The 18,118-nt window shown below is 52.6% G+C and overlaps 8 protein-coding genes across 8 annotated transcripts; 4 read left to right on the top strand and 4 right to left on the bottom strand.

Moving 5' to 3' along the window:
* Nucleotides 1-500: 500 nt before the first annotated feature.
* PSV08DRAFT_282345 (uncharacterized protein) lies at nt 501-1,971 on the top strand. The gene has a single exon (XM_014223925.2). It carries the CDS (start codon nt 640-642, stop codon nt 1,615-1,617), a length of 978 nt encoding a protein of 325 aa, XP_014079400.2. The 5' UTR covers nt 501-639; the 3' UTR covers nt 1,618-1,971.
* A 2,621-nt stretch (nt 1,972-4,592) lies between these two features.
* Nucleotides 4,593-6,177, bottom strand: PSV08DRAFT_387349 (uncharacterized protein; the record flags this gene model as incomplete). The annotated part of the gene is made up of 3 exons (XM_014223924.1): nt 4,593-5,599; nt 5,670-6,075; nt 6,124-6,177. The coding sequence occupies 3 exons, from the start codon at nt 6,175-6,177 to the stop codon at nt 4,593-4,595; spliced, it is 1,467 nt and encodes a 488-aa protein (XP_014079399.1).
* Nucleotides 6,178-6,282: 105 nt separating this feature from the next.
* On the bottom strand, nt 6,283-8,821 carry PSV08DRAFT_33850 (uncharacterized protein). Its single transcript, XM_014223923.2, has 6 exons — nt 8,662-8,821; nt 8,402-8,611; nt 8,199-8,352; nt 7,701-8,151; nt 7,240-7,650; nt 6,283-7,191 (listed from the first exon to the last, which is right to left on the bottom strand). Exons 1-6 carry the CDS (start codon nt 8,743-8,745, stop codon nt 6,615-6,617), a joined length of 1,887 nt encoding a protein of 628 aa, XP_014079398.1. The 5' UTR covers nt 8,746-8,821; the 3' UTR covers nt 6,283-6,614.
* A 176-nt stretch (nt 8,822-8,997) lies between these two features.
* PSV08DRAFT_33848 (P-loop containing nucleoside triphosphate hydrolase protein) lies at nt 8,998-9,944 on the top strand. The gene has a single exon (XM_014223922.2). The coding sequence runs from the start codon at nt 9,077-9,079 to the stop codon at nt 9,818-9,820; it is 744 nt and encodes a 247-aa protein (XP_014079397.1). The 5' UTR covers nt 8,998-9,076; the 3' UTR covers nt 9,821-9,944.
* PSV08DRAFT_282329 (MRG-domain-containing protein) lies at nt 9,838-11,586 on the bottom strand. Its single transcript, XM_014223921.1, has 4 exons — nt 11,208-11,586; nt 10,761-10,992; nt 10,304-10,691; nt 9,838-10,251 (listed from the first exon to the last, which is right to left on the bottom strand). The coding sequence occupies exons 1-4, from the start codon at nt 11,375-11,377 to the stop codon at nt 10,070-10,072; spliced, it is 972 nt and encodes a 323-aa protein (XP_014079396.1). The 5' UTR covers nt 11,378-11,586; the 3' UTR covers nt 9,838-10,069.
* A 117-nt stretch (nt 11,587-11,703) lies between these two features.
* Nucleotides 11,704-12,795, top strand: PSV08DRAFT_33845 (Cnl2/NKP2 family protein-domain-containing protein). The gene is made up of 2 exons (XM_014223920.2): nt 11,704-12,034; nt 12,089-12,795. Exons 1-2 carry the CDS (start codon nt 11,726-11,728, stop codon nt 12,353-12,355), a joined length of 576 nt encoding a protein of 191 aa, XP_014079395.1. The 5' UTR covers nt 11,704-11,725; the 3' UTR covers nt 12,356-12,795.
* A 396-nt stretch (nt 12,796-13,191) lies between these two features.
* Nucleotides 13,192-15,642, top strand: PSV08DRAFT_349494 (glycoside hydrolase; the record flags this gene model as incomplete). The annotated part of the gene is made up of 7 exons (XM_014223918.1): nt 13,192-13,393; nt 13,443-13,468; nt 13,525-13,609; nt 13,667-13,792; nt 13,847-13,947; nt 14,003-14,455; nt 14,548-15,642. The coding sequence occupies 7 exons, from the start codon at nt 13,192-13,194 to the stop codon at nt 15,640-15,642; spliced, it is 2,088 nt and encodes a 695-aa protein (XP_014079393.1).
* A 115-nt stretch (nt 15,643-15,757) lies between these two features.
* PSV08DRAFT_400416 (uncharacterized protein) lies at nt 15,758-17,630 on the bottom strand (the record flags this gene model as incomplete). The annotated part of the gene is made up of 2 exons (XM_014223917.1): nt 15,758-17,540; nt 17,600-17,630. The coding sequence occupies 2 exons, from the start codon at nt 17,628-17,630 to the stop codon at nt 16,255-16,257; spliced, it is 1,317 nt and encodes a 438-aa protein (XP_014079392.1). The 3' UTR covers nt 15,758-16,254.
* Nucleotides 17,631-18,118: the final 488 nt, after the last annotated feature.

The raw sequence follows: 18,118 nt of genomic DNA, 5'->3' as shown, positions 1-18,118 counted from the left end.
GGTGGGTAGGCAGGGCAGGTGGTAGTGTCGATGGGATGCCGATGGATGCAGATGCAGCAGAGGCAGCAGAGGCAGCAGAGGCAGCAGAGGCAGCACATGTCGCAGGGCAGGCCGGTAGCAGCAGCGTCGTGTTTCGGCGGGCTGCGTGTGCGGGGAGGCCGGCGACTGGCCGCGCTCGACTGGGCTTGATTGAGGCGCGTCAAGGCGGGCTGTGTGTGGACGCAACGGCGGTGTGCCAAGGCCGGCCGGTTGGATGCTGCGTCTTGTAGTGTTTTTTTGCCACGCTCCGCACTCTATCTTTGGACCGCGCTAGCCGGGGGGGTATTTTGGGACCTTGTCGCTGCAAAGCCCTCCCCCCAGCCAAGCGCTTCGTGTCCCAGCGCGAGAAGCTCGTCGTAGCCGTCGTCAAGACGCCCTTGGACACGGGCGGGTCCATGGCGCTGGTTGGTGGCATCCCGTCCGCAGTTTAATACCCTCACCACCCCTCCGCCTACCCGCCCACGCCCACGCCCACGCCCCCATTTCGTTTTTTCTCCATCCAAGCTACTACACCACCACCACTCCCACCACCAGGCCACACGACCACCGCCGCCGCATCATCTGCCCGCCCGTTCCCCGCCAGCACCCCGGGCTGCACACATGATGCTCTCGACCATCCAGCCGTCACACCCCTCCATGCCCAAGCCGTATTCGCAATCATCTGCCATGTCCACCATGACCGCCTCGCTGCCTATAATACCCCCGCCGCGCCAGCAACCCGCCCGCCCCAAGCTGTCCATCAACACCGAGCAGCCTCGCATCCTAGGAAAGGGCGCCAGCCTCCGTCTCGACACGCTCAGTGCCGCCTCCCCGACTGTCCGCAACACGTACACAAACGCCTACGAGCGCCCCTCGACAGCCCCCACGCTGCAGCGCCCACAAAGACCCTCCCTGTCCATTGAGAGCGACCTACCCGCTGCTGCAAACAACAGCGCCTCGACGCCCAGCTCTGCCTCCACCCTCTCCTCCGCCCTCACATCAGCCTCGGCCGACTCTGCCACCAGTGCGCTGCCCTACAAGCAACCCCACAACCTCGTCTCCATCCTCTCAAACAGCCCGGCTCGCTCAATTGTACCGCGCAAGATGGCCTCGAGCCGCCCCATGTTCCCCGCAGAGAAGCACGTCTGCTTCCGCACCCCTCTCGAGGAGGAAATCACCACAACCAGGTACACAATGGCCCACTCTGACCTTGAGTCGTCCGTCTCTACCCTGTCCACCATCTCGTCCGTTGCCTCGTCCACCGACTCGGACGTGTCAGCCGCACACCACTCATTGATTGTCAATACTTCCAACACCTCTTCCACGACCAGCATATCGCCGCTGCAGCTGTCGCTCCAAAAATCCACCTCGACCTTTGCATCCGCCGAGAGCTCGCCGCGGTCAAAAGGTCCACGCGCTGGCGATAAGCGAGATTCGTCCTCGTCAGAAGACGAAAGCGACTCTTGTCCCCAGACCCCCATCGCTGGACGACGGAAGAGGACAAGAGACTGGCGCTGGACCCTCGGCCCTCTGCCGTCATCTGACAAGTCGTCTTCGTCATCAGCCAGCGAAGCCACCACAAGCGACGACAGCAGCTGATCACGACACTCAAAGCCACAAATGACGAGTAACAAGACATGATGACGAGTGCAACAAGACAGAGATACGAGTGTCACAATGTAAAGGAATACGATAGGCGGCGTTTGTAAGCATTTTCGGCGTTGCCGTTGGGTTGTTATTGTTTTTTTTCAAGATACCACCTGCATATTGGTCCCCAGGGGGGATCCAATCCACTAGCATTGCATTTTTCTTTCCACTATTACCCATATACTACTACATAGATATTTTTCTAATACGCCGTTTTCCTTTGTTATCTCCTTTCTCTCTATCACCTAGAGTAGAGTCTGGATGGATCTCACACACACATGCTACATTACAATATCACATATCGAACATGGATTACGAATCTTGGAACATATTTGTCCGTGACGCGACCATCTGATTGAAGCACGCGCACATGGGTGCTATATCGCCAAATCTGGTGGTGATCGATTGCACACACTAAAAAAGTGGGGGTCTTTTGCAGCGCGTGCGCGCTCGAGCGAACACCAGGTTTGTTGATCCTTACCGGCCGTGTAATAAGTACGTGCGTCCATTTGACACGTCGCTGTTCGTATCCTGAAATCGGAAACGGAAACATCTACTATATCATCTTACTCGTTTTCTCCGGCTTGGCCAAGGAATATTCTGCGCCTCGTGCTTTGTCATTGCTGACGCATAGGTGCATAGAGAGAAAGAGAAACGCACATTAAAAGGCAAAACCTCGGACTCGCAGCTGGAACAGAAACTCTAATCTCGCACGCGCAATGTACAATGACATCATCACATGCTTATGCCCCCCGCCCCTCCTCCCCCTACCGAGGATTTTCCTTGTCGCAACACTAATGAAAAGATCCGACAAACCGAGACGAATCTGGAAACTTAACCAACCATACAAAATGCAACAAATAAAAAAGGGCAGAAGGGACACGCAGACACACTACGTATGCGTAGTATACTTGCGGATGCAACATCATCAACAAAATAATCCTCCCAAATGCCACTAAACTAATGCTACTACGCAATCCCGCCACTTTCCCGCCACTCAAGCAACGCCGAGCCAAACTACAGCCACACCAGCCCACCTAACCACTGTTCTTCCCCCCCTTAAAGGAAAATAGCACCAAATTTGTAGTAGAATAGTAGTAGTTTACGAATACACGTGCACACCCTAAGCTCTAAGCCAACAGCCCCTCCAATCTGCATCCATCCCCTATCAAACCTCATTCCAGAACACATTAAAAAAACAGTAAGACATGTGAAACGCGAATATACACACACACGCACACACACAAACGATCCTTGCCTCGTTTTCTCAAGCCCGTTTCTGTTGTTGCCTTATTGGGAGCGGGATCCGGAAGGAGCAGATCACCATACCAAAAAAAAAATGTCTCCTTTCCGGGTTGTTACTTTACTAAGAAAGGGAAAGTGAAGGGAATTGGGAAGAAGGGGGGAGGGGGTTGCGTGGGTATGTTTCAGCGGTTGCAAATCCCTTTTGTTGCGTGCGTGTGTATGAAACGTTGAGCGCCCGGTTCGGAGGGTGTGATATGGGAGAGGGTTGGGGCCCAGTCGGACCGTGAAGGAACGTGTCTGTGCGGTGTTGAGGCGGGGAGAGAGGGAAGGGGTTGGGGGGTTGGGGGGGGGGGATTGGGATTGTGATGGTCTGGATGCCCTGGGGGGAAGTGAGTTTTTGATTTCATTTTATTTTATTTATTTAGTTTTTTGTCTTTTTTTTTCTTGCGCACTTGCATTTGAGTTCCGGATGTCTCGGGAAGGAGAAAAAAAAAGTGGATGGATGGATAGTTCCGGGTTCGTCTTACATTACGGAGCAAGGCAAAAAAAAAAAAGGTGTGGTTGTAGACACCTAGATGGGCCAGATTTTTGTATCAATAAATCCAGAGAGAGCCACCAAAACTAAGCAAAAGATGATAGGGGGGGAAAAAAATCCGAAAATGACAAGTACACAGTACTTGACTTGCGTACACAATCTAATCGATACGTACGCTCTAGTCCCGCATCATCCAAACCTTCCTTATCTTTCTCTTATCCTTTCACCACTACCGCTACCAACCTAAGAAAGAAAAAAAGCCCAGACCACCCGTCCACCAAAACTCTACCGCTCTAGCTTTCCTCTCTCTCTCTCTCTCTTTCCACGTGGCCGCTCCAACCACCCCGACACCCTAGCTTCCCCTTGCACCGGCACGCCAGCCAACAAGCGCTCAAAGCCACAAGGGAAACCACCAACCGCACCCCCCCTCAACAAAAAGATATTCTAAGAAACTAGTTTCCACCGTCGATCGCTATTTCCAGTGTGCAAACCCCGTGTTCTTGTGCATGGGTAACGGGTATATACTACTTGAAGGTTATTAAAATTTGGGGGATGATGATGGTGGTTGTGATGAGGGGTTAGAGTAAGTATAATCTGATTTGATTGGTGCAGATGTGGGGTGGGGGGGAGCGGAAGTTAAGGGGAGATTAAGGGTGGGAACTACTTTTTATTGGAAATTTCAAACAGAAGATGTGGAGAGAGAAAGAGAGGGAGAAGTATCTTTGGTGGGGAGAAGAAGGGGGGAGGGAGCTGGACTGGATTTTTTTTGGAGTGGTGACGGTGGAGTACGGCGAACGAAAGAAGGGGCGTGGAAATTGGGAAAGGAGATTAAAAGTTGTATTTTCAGGGGAGGGGAGGGGAGTTGCGGGTAGTTCCGTGGATTGCTATTGCTAGTGTAAAGTAACTTCCTTAGTGGGAAGTAGGGAAATGGGCGCTTTGAGATAACTTGGCATACCGTACGTCAGTACTATCGATCTGTTTTTTTGTCAAGGAAAAAAAAATAGTACCATAATTCAACAGCGGTGTAATCTCCTTCTCCTCCAAAAAAAAAGCGGTCCCTTTTCTCACTAAAACACGAGAAATCAACGTAACTACTATCCAAAAGCCCCCCCAAAAAAGAACCTCTACTCCTCACCAAACCCCCAACTCACTGCGTCTGCCCCCCAGCTGTAAAATCCCACCGTCTAGTCCCCATAGCCCACAACATCGCCCCTACCGCCCCTCCAAACAAGACAACCATAAAGGTGACAAAAAAAGCTCGATGCCTCTTCCGTCTCCTCTTCTTCTCCGTCTCATCCACAACCAAAACACCCTCCCCCCTCGTCCCCCCCAAGCGCCCCCTCTCCATCTTCCGAATCCGCTCCGCATTAGCCAAAACAGTCTTCTCCACCTCCTCCCTCGACCGCTCACTGCGATGCTGCCGCTTCGCCTTCACCGAAGCCGCCCGTCCCATGGGATACTCGTGCGTGAAGCGCTTGGAGTACAGGGCTTCGGGGCCGCCAAACACTGTGTTCGCGGCGTCGTTGGGACCAGAAGTTCGCAGCAGAGGGTGTGAGCCTCGGTTCCTGGCCTGTGCAGTAGCAGCTTCTTTTTCCGCCATGAACTTCTCGTACCTTGCGTCGAGGGTGCCGTCACGGGCCCACTGGCCAATTTCGTCGAGTTTGGCGGGGAGATCCGAGGCGGAGAGGTGCTGGGTTAGGTCGAGGTAGGTTTGCAGGTCTAGTTTAGAGACGTCGACGCCTCTGGAGCGGAGCTGGGCGGCAACTGGGGACCAGGGGTTTTTGGCATGGGGTGCGTCGCCGGATTTGTTAGTGGGGTTGGGTGTGAGGAGCCATGTTTGCGCGTGCTGAATGAAGTCGGTGAGCGAGACGTATGCGAGGCGGATGCCGTTACTGGCCGTGTTTTCGTATAGGACGAGGGCGTCGTGGCGGGTGGCTAGGCCTTGAGGGTACCAGTCTCCTTTTTCCAGACGCAGGCTTTCGGGTGTGCTGAGCGAGGCTAGGATCGCCATGAGTGCTCTGTCTCGTGGAGTGTAGGCTGGCTGCGGAGTGTCTTGAGAAGAGGTTGTGTAGTGGGAGGAAGATGGATGTAGGCGCTCCTGCGAGTGCTCGAGTACGACTTGGATTCTGTCCATTATGCTGCGAGGCCCGAGTACTGGATTAGACGAAGAGAAGATGTTAGCAGCAACCTTCTCCCCAGTAATGCGACCAAAAAGGGTACGTACAGTAAGGAACGGCATCACTAATACGACTCAGTTTGAGTCCTTGATATTCAGCCATAACATCATAGTTAGGCCTCGTCTTTGGAGTCGGCACAAAAAGACTCGTCATGAATCCTATCATTTTTGGGTTCTCGCATCTGACTGGAGAGAGCGTCGAGTACTCATGCCGGTATCTTGACAAAGACGAACGAGGAGAATTCCAGCCTTCACCATGGGGCCCGAGGTGATAGCCTGCGGGTGTAACCAACTTCTCAGGGTAATCAATAGGCGTATTGGCCATCGCTGGATGCGTGTCATGATTTCCATCCCAAGGAGGAGTGCTCCCGTCTGCAGCGTCAGCTGTGGCATCACCTGCTACTTTCAGATGGGCCGGCGGTGCCACCTGTGGATAATTGGCGGCAGACACATTCTAGTAGCATCGTCAACACAGCCTCCACACACAGAACAACACAAATACCTTTTCTCTTAGCCTCGCGGCAGTGTCAGTCATAGGAGGCGGTACAGAAGCCATTGCTTGCAAACAGCGAGTCTATGATTTGAGTGAAGAAGGAAAGCGTCTCAGGACATCAACAAAAATCACACACTTGGTCTTGAAATAAAATAATACGACGTTTCGCACTGGCTACAGGGAATTGAGGGCAATGTATAAGTCTGGTGAATCCCTGATTGACACCGGCAACCAGGTTCAAGGCTGTAGTGCTGACATGTACTCGAGGTCTTGTCTTTGGGTGTACCAAGTAACACGGCTAACAGACGCAGCTAGAACGCAGTCATGCACGTAATTCCGCTCAACAGGGCCCTGGTGCCAAAATATGCAACCAAACGCTCTTGGATGAATGTTCATTACTGGTGTTTTGCATTTGTGCTACTGACAAGTAACCCAGATGGTATCATGCAGACCCCGTTGCCACGAATCGTGTTGTAATGGATATCGTTGAATAATTGGCCTCAGCTATCGCTGTTTAGAGCTTTGGCATCTTCCACAGCGGCCCTCGAAATCTTCTTCAGAAGCGACTTGAAATCCGCTTCACGGAAAGCTTCCCATCGATCCAAGCCTTCACTGGCATCAATGGACAGAGTCTCATATCCCTGCTTGATCACCGCCTGCACTTCTTGTGGACTCAGGTGCTTGCTGCGTGATTTCCCCTTCTCTTCAAGCAGCGAATGGTAGTGAGATGAGACATTCACAAGTGTCTGCATCGAGTCAGATTGACCAGACAGGCCAAAGGCATCTCTGAATTTGATGAGAACGTCGCCACTCTCAACTAGTTTGTAGAAGAGATCATCGTATGCCGCAGAGTCGGGAAGGAAGTTTTCTCCGCTGGAGAGGGCAAAAGCCAACAGATTGACCAAGAGATTGATCATGCCATTTGACTTGTAGTTTGATTTGATGTCACTCTCGTATGTGGTGAGGAACCGGACAAACGATAGCAGTGTTCTCCAAAGCTCCGACCAATGATATGTGATGCGGGCTTTTGTGCGACTGAGGTACGAGAGCAGCCGCAACAAAACACCAAGACATAGGCTTCGTATGTTAGCCAAGAAATTTTAACAACAGCAGCAAATGACTTACATGTAAAAATCTACATCTAATCGTCTCCGTAGGTTGTGGCTGATGCCATCGGACATCATGTCCAAGATGATGGCTGCAGGAACTCGCTCGCCTCTCACAATTGGGAGATAGGGCTGTCGTTGGCGACACAGGCGCACCGAAAGCTTCGTCTCGTCACTGCACAAGCGCTTACAGAGCGCCGGATCCTCGACGAGTATTTGCAGGACGAACAGATTTAGATACGTGTACATGGCAGCTCTATTAGACCGATGTGCATGCTGGAACATGTACGAAGTCACAGAGAGGAACTCGCTAAAGGGCGACGACTGGCTCTTGTTGTCCAGCCCGAAGGTAACCAGGTTGTAACAGAAAACCTTGTTGGCATTGGCAAAGTCAAAGGTAGAGAGAAGCACGCCAGCCTCTGGGCCTGGCCTGGATGATTATCAGTAGTTGTTGAGTATGTTACAGTCATTAATGCTTACATTCCAGCAAAGAGGGATTTTGCCTCGTCCGGGGGTGGGGGCACGGGTGATGCAGGTCGAGAGTTTGGGGCGAGAGCACCCAAGCCAATGTAGCTCAACGTCGAGCCCAGCGTCCAGCCCTCGGGCATGTCATCCTGAACGGCTACGTAGGCGTCGCGCAGTTTTTTGCAAGTAGCGCCTAGACATGCTATCATATCTTGTATAATGGCATCGTTTACGAAATCCTCCAGTCGCAGTCTGTAGGGATTCTGGAACTCGAATTTATTGTAGTTGGCGAGTAGACCGAGAAGGTATAGGGCAGGCAGGATGTTCGTGCTGTTGTCACAGTCGTGTGTATACTTGACAAGTGCGGGGAAGAGGTCTCGGTGGGTGAAGTAGGAGGGGAGTGCTGTTTGGAAGCCCGCAGCAGTCATGGCGAGAGCGCATCGAATCGCCTTTTGGCGCAGTGATACTGGTTGTGGTCAGCTTCCTGCTACAGCTAATAGTGAGACAACATACTGTCTCGTCCATTGCGTATGGCAGTGTCCAGTGTAGCCACAAAGTCGGTCATGACGGCATCGGCATCGTTGAGACCAGCGAGGACAGAGATGATGTCGGAGCTTGGGTTGGTGTACTTCTTAGCAAGGGCGGCGTCGAGGAAGACTGTCAAGGTCTAAGCGGTAAGCGCGTGCGGCCTGTGAATGCGCGTTTCGTAGGCGTACCTCGAGGGCAATGTCGTCGGCCGGGGCTTTGGCCTGCTTTATGCGCAACATGGCCTGGCTAAACAGTTGCTGCGAATGGGCTTGCTGGTGCAGCATCTCGTCGGGCGCCATCGAGGCGAGGACACGCTTGAGGCCTGCTGGCTCTGGCTTGTGTAGGAAGAATTCCCGCCAGAATCCTTCCGACGGCTCCACAGGCTCATCGTCTGTTTGCTGTCGTGGGTCAGTGGCGTGGTGTTGAGGCGCATTCGACACCAACACACCTTGAATAGGGTTTCGTAGAGGTGAATGATCTTGGGCTGGAAGATCTGGGGCCGCGAGACTTGGGTCAGCGGCGATGGCTCCATGGCTGCTGGCGTGAATTGTTTCTGCCGAGCAGGCACAATCGTAACATATATGTGCGTACGTATGTATAAGTGCTGGTGTCGCGTCGTGCAGGCTTGGGACACGGGGACCTAATTAGCGGGCCGTCGACGATCGATGGCCCCACCATTTCGCACGTGTGAGATCAGATTGCATGTCAAGGCTGTTCCAACCCATGTACGAATAGAAGCGCCTCGCATATAGGACGCTAGTATGCGCAGAGTACCTGTACCAGTGCCTCATTTGCTCCAACAAACGCATAGCCATCAGGAACCGTCGTGAATGTAGACAACCCCCACCACCACTACCACCACCATGTCCTCGCCCCTCCTTGTCGGCATATCGGGCCCCTCGTCTTCCGGCAAGACAACGCTGTCCCGCCTACTGCGCGACGTATTCCCTCCCTCTAAACTCTTCATTCTGCATCTCGACGACTTCTACCTGACGGATGCTCAAATCCCCGTTAAGAATGGAATCCAAGACTGGGACTGCATCGAGTCACTCAATCTGCCTGCGCTCAAGCAAGCCCTGGACCACATCAAAGACCAGGGCAGGAGTCCAGACTGGCTAGTCAGTCAAGAAGACCAGAACAGCGTTGGTGAGCATGGCGTGCCTGAATCTGAGATTCAAGCAATGCGCGAGCGAATTACCCGTTTGCTCGAGGGCAAGCCAGAATGGAGCGAAAAGCGGATATGCATTGTGGATGGCTTCCTCCTCTTTTCTCAAGACATGAAGGACATACGCTCCACGTTTGACGTCCGCCTTTTCCTCCGCACCAGCTATGAGACCGCAAAGCGGAGGCGTGAGGCCAGGAGTGGGTATGTGACGCTCGAAGGCTTCTGGCAAGACCCGCCAGGCTATGTAGACAAGATTGTGTGGCCCAACTATGTCCACGACCACAGCTTCTTGTTTGAAAATGGCGATGTCAACAGACAGCTAGATAGCAAAGTCTGCACAGAGACTGACATTCATGGCATGCCCAAGGAGGCTGAGGAGAACATGGCCAAATGCCTGAGCTGGGCCGTGGGGATCTTGGAGGATGTAATCAAGAAGTCTTAAGACGTCATCAGACATACAAAAACAAAATCTTCGTCGAAACGTATATTAATATGCTAGAATCCGTGTAAAGAGAAGATGTCGGTAGCACCCGAATACTCTCACCCCAGACCTTTCCAACTACAACGCCAGTGCGCCAACCAAACAGTGCCCACGTCCATGCAGCAGATCATAGTACATTTGCGTCAGAGTGACTCAAAAGGAAAACAGATTAGAAGCCCTTGATCTCTCGCTGTCGAGCCAGGCATCCTCCTACGTACTCGACTTGACCTTATCAATATAGGCCTGTCCTGGGCTCTCATAAGTGGGCACAAAGAACGTGTTGATCTGGGCATCCTTTGACAGCCACGTGGTCATCTGGCTGAGTTCTTCGCGCAAGCGAGTGACTGCCTGATGATCCATGTTGGTCTGAGCAATAAGCTCTGGCATCGTAACTAAAACACATGGTTAATCATCACAACGCCCGTATTCTTGGGGACGACTTACCCAGAAGGCGCAAAAGGTGCTCGCCACCGTAAATCTCGGCGAGCGTCTTTCCGGCAAGCTCATCAGTCGGCTGTTGAATGCGCGTCCAGATATCGTAAAACTGCTCGCGCTCAAAGCGGTACAACAGGAGACGCCCAACACTCTTGTTGAAATACTCTTTGAGACCTGCAATCACCTCTTCAAGAATGTCGCGCTCAGTGCTGCTGCGAGCTCCAGTTTGAATGGCGTATTTCTGATACTCATCAAGAATGACACCTGCCGGATGCGCTGAAGGCAGCTGCACCAGCTGCAGGTTCTTAGTGATGTTTTCCCAGTCATCAACCAAGAGACTTTTCAGCCTGTCGGGCATGTAAATCCTGACAGCCAGCTTGTTCTGGAATGTCTCCTCCTAGGGTTCAGTTAGCTGGTCGTCTGGAAGCAAAAATAATAATCGCTAGGCTTCGCCGAGCCTTCATACCTTTTCGAGGTCGTTGTCGCGAACTCTCTTTTGACCACGAGGTGCAGCAGTGACAGAGCTTTGTCGTTCTTCACTACCACGTACTGAGCCCTGCGCCTTCTTCTTAGCGGGCGCGGGCTGAGCTCTTGCGGCGCGTTGAGCGGCCAGCATCTCGTGTCTCAGGTTGTTAGCCAACTCCCGGTTCTCGGGGGTTAGCTTGCGCAGGCGGTCCTCGGGAACCCAGTCGTCCCAGCTGCAGAGTGTTAAAAATTGGCTCAAAGATACCAGCAGAGTGTGCATAAGCAGAGTGCATGTTTTCGAGATGATATAGGCCCGTCTCGGAAGCAGTGGTATCCTGGTTGCGAAAGGGGGCTGAAGTGTATGTAGGGACAAGGCAAACATGACTTAACAGTTGGATATGCAGAAACGGCGAGTAGACGTGAAGTGAGTAAGTTGAGATATACGTACGTGTTCTTCCACCCTTTATAGTGCACTCTGTACTCGAAGCCATTCTTCTTCTCGTCGCCTTCGACAGGCCGGACTTCAAGGACCTTGGCCTCGTACAGCAGCTCGTGATGAAAACAAAACACTTTTTCATCCTTCCTGAACGTTGCCTCTGGTGCAGCTGCTGGCGCCATGGTTGCGATGATATCTGGCGATTTTGATGTTGAAGTGTTTGGCAGTCAGAAGGGAAGGCGTAAAAGATGCGCGAGATTCACCGACCACGTATCGCGTGCCCCTGTGAGTACTACTAGCCTTACGGAGATGACTACAGCGACAGCGTGAATGCTGATTTCGGCCAAAATGAAGAACCAACCGATGAATCCGGCCAGACAAAATCAGTCGACGTTTGCTACAATGTCGTCGCAGGCGATTCACGGGGAGTCTTTTCTCGCACGGACCAGCACGCGTCGCGTTGTCAGGACTCCTCTCCCAGCAGCCCACCAACGACACTGCCCTGTCACTGCACAGTCTCTATACCGACCATGCCCTCGCAAGAAGCCAAGATTCTGGGTGACTTCTTACTAACACCAGCTCCCCTACGCGACTTCATCACACTGCGCGAGTTCACCGACATATTCCCCCGTGCCCATCGTGCCAACCCGGCTGTCCAGGACATCTACCGGGAGCTTCAAAGACTGCGCGACAAGGACATAGAGCTTGTCCGTCGAGACATTGCCGATGAGGTCAAGCGATCAAAACAGCTGAGGCGCGAGTATGCGCGCGAGAGGCGTCAAGTCGACGATGCAACTGTCGCAGGACTAGATCCCATTGCACTTCAGATGGAGCAAGAGGTTTGTGTGCATCAACCTTGCAACACCGTCTCCAGCTGCTTACACGATACACAGTTATCCGGCGAGGGTCGCAAGAAACCACACACGCTACAGACGGTCCACTCCGACATTGAAGAGGCCTGCCAAAGTCTCGAGGCACAGATTGCGGAGATAGAGCAGCAGAATAGAGACGTCTTGCGCCAGGTGCAAGACGTGGTTGGCGCACTCAGCGACCTACGACACGGTCGCTTCCCTGCATCAACCAGTGGTGATAGTCTTGGAGAGGAGGTCACTGTAGCTCTTCGACAACTCGAGACTGTATGTGGGAAGCCAGTGGGATGAAACCCGCCCGAGGCAGCCATTCCTGCGGCAACTCATCATGAACAAAAACCGTTGGTCTGATTCTTTGCGTACAATTCACCAAGACAGGTTTTGCATGTGCGATGCAGCCATTCTACATCTTTTCTCCATGCATGAACGCTGGACATAAGCTCGGATAGATGTCTCCACAAGAGCCGGCTGCGGCGGGACTACAAGTCTTGCATAGAAACCTGCACATGATCACAGACACAGAAGCGTCGTACCTGAAACTGGAATCTTACTTGTTCCCGGGCCTCATCATTTTGGATGCGGAGTACAGCGCCGGTTCGCCGAGCCTAAGTATCGTACCCTGAAGCGGACCCCGCGCCTCAAGACTATTTGGGAAAAAGCAGGAACAAACTAACAGCTCCACATTATACAAGGCTACTCATAAGTGGCTTTCGATCGGCATTGCACGTTTTGATCGCTCTGGGTCACAAGACCTTTCTGCTATCATTGCCATTTTTCTCTTTTAGGCGACTCGCCGGCTATTGCAGCCGCAATGTCAGTCGGATCGACGTCGACTTCTTTCACATGGCCTGTTTTACCTAGTCAATCTGATTCTCCCGTCGTCAAAGTTTACATCCCTGCCAACTTTAACCTTATGTGACGCGTGATTGGTTGCACGAAGCACCGCAATTAATCTACTTATATGAACAACCTCATTATCGTAAACATTATACGTAGCGGCTACTGAATACATATCCATGTACGGAATCGCCTATACGTGTCCACATGCTGGTAAAAGATTTATATGGTGTCAAGTAGGCAACGTTTGAGAATTTGGTCACGGATCTATTCCTGTTTCCCGGGCAAGAATGATCTTCTCAACACTTCTTGTGACACTGGTGTCACTAGCGACATGGACGGAGCCAGTATCCGCCAGCTTGAGAATCACGGCTGATCATCATTCATTTGGTGGTGTCAATTATCCCCAGCTGCAATTCTTTGCACCGGAGCACAGAGATAATACTATCAAGGAAATCATCAAGAGCGGTGCAAGAGTTATACGGCTGTTCAGTATGTGATGGTTTTCAAAATTCTATTATGATATACTAATAAATTATAGTACGCCCAGATGAGCTCCATCGAGATGTAAGAAGTGTGCTTATGGAGAAGAAAGAGGGCACTTGGTTAACGAATTTACATAGCCTGAGCCTGAGCTGGGCTCTTTTGACAGGTCCATGCTTGACCAATTTGACGACACGTTGGCGGCTATTCACCACCTTTCCAAGGGTACAATACACCGCAATATCTGAAATTGTCCTTCCACGTGTTAACAGAAGCGTACAGGCCAGATGAAAGTCATTATTGCCCCGCACGATGCGCACGCACTTCGGGGATCTAACGATGTTCCCTGCGACGCATACTGCAAGGATCTCGGTGGATACTTTCTCGACTTCTACAGTTCCGATAAATGTAAGTCTCCAATCTGTTTTGTTCCATGGGGAGAATGTTAATTGTGCTTGGTAGACCGAGAACTATACAAAACTCGTCTCGAAGTCTTCTTCAAACACTACCCTTCCAAAAACTTTGACGGACGTTCATGGAGCACACTCTCTGAAGTCATTCTTGTAAGTATCTTTTTTAATCAAATGTAAAAATTTATGGATTTCTAACAATACACAGGGCGTCGACATCCAGAATCAACCTTTTAGCGGCATTTTCCCCATTCCTGCTGGCGAGTCCTGGATCTGTGACATGGCCTCTCATCTGAAATTTACACTCGGCCTCGATGCTTCCTCCATTGCTGTCATCAGCGGCGGCGTTTCAGGCGCCCAGAAACCAGATGAGTGGCAAAACTTCCCTGACAGTGTGTTTGACTGCAAAGCCATCGACATTATCGGCATCCACGGTTATTTCTCCAAGCAACACGATGCCACGGCAGGAACGCCATGGGCGAACATGTTTGTGCCTGGAAATACGCTGACGGGTCGTGCCAAAGGGAAAAAGAAGGGTGACGGGAAATTGCTATTGGTCGAGGAATGGAGTTATGTGCACAATGATGATTTTGGACTATTTTACAAGCAAGAAGCCTTGTTTGATCAGGGCAATGCGTTGAATTATAGGGGAATACCTTGGGTACGTCACTTTTCGTGGACTTTTTTTTCCTCAGATCTTACGCCAGCAACGAGCAAAAAAAACCAGAGGATATACTGACGGGACAAAAACAGCTATACTCGCACCTCACAACCATCCACGAGGGAAAGACCGCTCGAATCAATCCCGTTCAACCTGGTTACATCAGCTGGACCGCTCTCAAGCAGGTGTTGAAAGCCGCTCAAACTGCACGCTCAAACTTCAACTGGTCCACTTACCTCCCAGCTCCGTTCTCTATCAAGCCCCTAACTGAAGACGAAAAAACCGCCCAAAAGCTACGCTCAATGCTCACAAACTCGAACACACAAGAATTTGCCATTGAGCGCCTAGGACTCTCAAACATCACCTCAATTCCCCTGAACCCCTTCATACTCGAACAATCCGATTGCACCTTTGGCTGCGAAGGCCACCTCTGCGACGCCCAAGACGGCTGTCTCCCACACCTTGTATGCAAAAACAGCGTCTGCACAAACGACTCCACGCAACCCGGCAAAATCGGCGACATGTGCACCTCCAAAACACCTTGCCAGCCGCATCTTCTCTGCTCAGCTGGTAAATGCAGCTCCTGCACCGCCCGCACAACCATCCAGCCCCCGGCCCAGGAGCGCAAGAGAAGCATAGCAAACGATCCCGTCCCCCTCCCCACACGACAAGAATACGAAGCCCAGAAACGCGGTCCCATCCTCCCCAACGCCCTAACAGGCCAGTGCCACACCGACTCCCTTCCCGCCCTCTTCTCCTCCCTTGCCCCCCGCATCGCAGCAACAGGATCAAGCCCCCCAGCCCCCATCTGCCTACCCCCAACCCACCACCCCGCCCCTTGCACATCGGCCTCGCACTGCTCCGCCGACGAGTACTGCGACTGGGGCTCCTGCGTACCATGTACCTCCACCGACGCTTGTCTGGGCTCCTCGTGCCGCAGCAACAACAAGTGCAAGACGGGGTACTGCAATGATCATGGCCGCTGCGATTATCCCTCTGCGCGGATTAAGAAGAATTTCGGGCCAGGCGGCGCCAAGATGGGCAAGGGGAAGAGGGTCCCTGGGGTCCCGAGGGGGCACGAGAGTGGGCCGGCGAGGGTGAGGGATGAGGCCATGCGTATTGTGATTCCAGAGGAGGAGGTTATGAATACGGCGGCTGCGGCTGCGGCGGCGATGGGTAAGGCGTAGATTTTCTTTTTGGGGGGAGAGGAGGGGGGGCGGGGTTTAAATCTCTATCTCTCTATCTCTCTATCTTTAAGGGGCTGCGAAGGCGTTGGGGGTTTTTTCTGGCATAGTAGAAATGAAAGACGAAATAGGTCATGTTTAGCTATGTGATTTGGGCCCAATTGCGAGTAACGTTGCATAAACTTTTCTCTTCGTTTTTGGTTTGCTCTTCAAATGTTCAACAGGTAGAAATGGGTTTTCTATGTATGCAGATGTATCTGCTTTTTCAACATACCAAACAATATTAGAAAAAAAAAAGGAAGAAGGGGGTATCGCAGCCTCCATAAACTCCTGATTACCGAGTGAATATTTTATCTCAGTGGATTGCCCAAAATGCGTCCAGTGAGATTTGTTTTTGTTTCGTTCACCTTTCCTACGCCCGTAGCCTCGACAAGACCTGTTTTCTCTAGTTCCCGGTACCCAACAAAGCCAGGTTTTCCTTTCCCTCTTAATCAATTACCGCGGAGCACTCGTGGCATCGGCACTCGTCAATGCAACAGGCATTACCCAACTGAACTCACTTGCTCAAGTCGGTTGCAGGCGAGACAGGTCTTTTATCTTTGCTTTCATCTCTCATCACCCTGCCACTTTCCGATATGCAATGTTGTCCTCGATCAACTTTTCCAAAAACGTTGCTGCCTCGACCAAGATCTGACTCTTGCTCAATCCACCACCGCGAACTGCAGGTACAACTTCGTTCAAGTCCTTGTAGCCTTGCTTGATTAAATCGCGGCGCTTCTGTTCAGAAAGAATATGGTTATTTCGTTTTTGCTCTTCGGTCAGGTTTTCGCGATGTGTCTTTTGGGTACTTGTTGCAGCCCGCTTCTTCTTACTCTCATCTGTAAGCGACGTCTTGCGAGCTTTTCCATTGCGCGCAGCCTTTCCCGGGGTTTCCTTTCCAGGCTGGGCTATGGACTTCTTCCGCCTCTTTGCTGGTCGGTCATCATGCTCTTCCTGAGATGCAGAGTCATCAGACTGCTCGTCATCGTCATCGTCGCGTGACGCACCGGCAACGGCTGATGATGAGTCTTGATAAGCAGCCGAGGTAGTACGCACGGTATCGATGCCTGCTACTGCTCGTAAAATATGCTGGGTGGTCTCTTCTACGTCGTTGATGGAATGCCTTGCCGCGCTGTGCTCGGCCGAGCGGCCGTTTGCGCCCGAGTATCCGGATGGGCTATTGAATGAGTTGTCCGTGCCGAAAGTGTAAGACCTCTTTAGGTCGATCTTCTGCAATGGCGGACCAAAGTCTGTTTGGGTGTGCTGTGGGGCCTTGTTTGTCCACTGCGGCGGGAACTGGGGGTCTAGGGCATGTCCGCCGTGATTCGGCAACAGTGAGGGCATGCGCTGGTTCATGAGGCCGTGCGGTTGGACGCTCATTGGCAGAGGAGCGTGGTTCAGACCGGGCACGACGTTTGTCAGGAAATTACTAGCCGCAACTGGCTGCTCAGGAAAACTATGTAAGCGGCCGTTTGCATAAGAGGGCTGGGCGTGGTTGAAGAGAGTGGCAGCTGCCTGGAGCTCATCCTGGGTGTTTGCTAGGAAGTTACCGTGGAGCGAGGACGAGGAAGCGTGGCGGGGTTCTTGTTGGAAGGTGGTCTGGAGGCGGGCTTGGTCGGGTATGGTGCTGGTGACGCGATGGACGGTGGGCGGGGCAATGAAATCTTCCCAGTTGTTGTAGTCGTGGGCAGTGGACTTGTCGTCGAGAGCGGGGGGGATGTGTTGGGAGTCGAGCAGGTCGAAGGGGTTGGTGGAGGAGAAGAAGTTATCGAGCTGCTGGTTTTCCATGTCGCTGAGCAGCGAGGGGCCATTGCTGTCATAGTGAGGGGCGGCGTTGTCGAAGAAGTCGTCGGAGAAGGTGTCTGGACCGGACTTGTCAGTGCTAGAAGTGGCGGTGATGGAGGGAGCTAGGGTAGCATACAGCCAAATGGCGGCGGGTCCTTGTCGTTCATGGCGGGACGAGGGAGGCCTGTGGCCGTAGAACCCGCGAGCCCCGCGAACGACTGGTGCGACAGTGCCGCCAGATTGGAGGGCGGGCAGAAGGATGAAACGGAGGGTTGAGGGTGGAGAGTGGTGAGGACGAGGGACGAGGACGAATGGCCAGGGGCGGAGACAAGATTAGCGCATTCGACGGGCCGGTCCAGCGGCGATGGCGGTGCGAGGCTCTGCGATTGAGGCTATCGGGGCGCTGTTGGGAAGTGTTTGGCGCGGTATGACGTGAAGAAGTAGGGCGGATCGCAATGGCAGTGGCTTCTGTTGTGGCTGTGACTGTGACTGCTGGCGGCGCCGCGTCGGGGTCAGGTTTTGGGGATATCTACGGGGCGGGGCATATCCAGCAGCTTGCTCAGCAGGCGAAGGCGAGGCGGAGAGCGTGGCTCACGGGGGGTGCTTGGGCGCAGAGGGCAGTGGTGAAGGTTAGTCGGGCGGATGCGCGCATGAG

Source organism: Bipolaris maydis, assembly GCF_028858645.1.
Source record: "Bipolaris maydis strain C4 unplaced genomic scaffold PSV08scaffold_4, whole genome shotgun sequence".
Classification (NCBI taxonomy): Eukaryota; Fungi; Ascomycota; class Dothideomycetes; order Pleosporales; family Pleosporaceae; genus Bipolaris; species Bipolaris maydis.
Note: the sequence above shows the minus strand (reverse complement) of the source record. Positions and strands in the feature narration are given on the sequence as shown.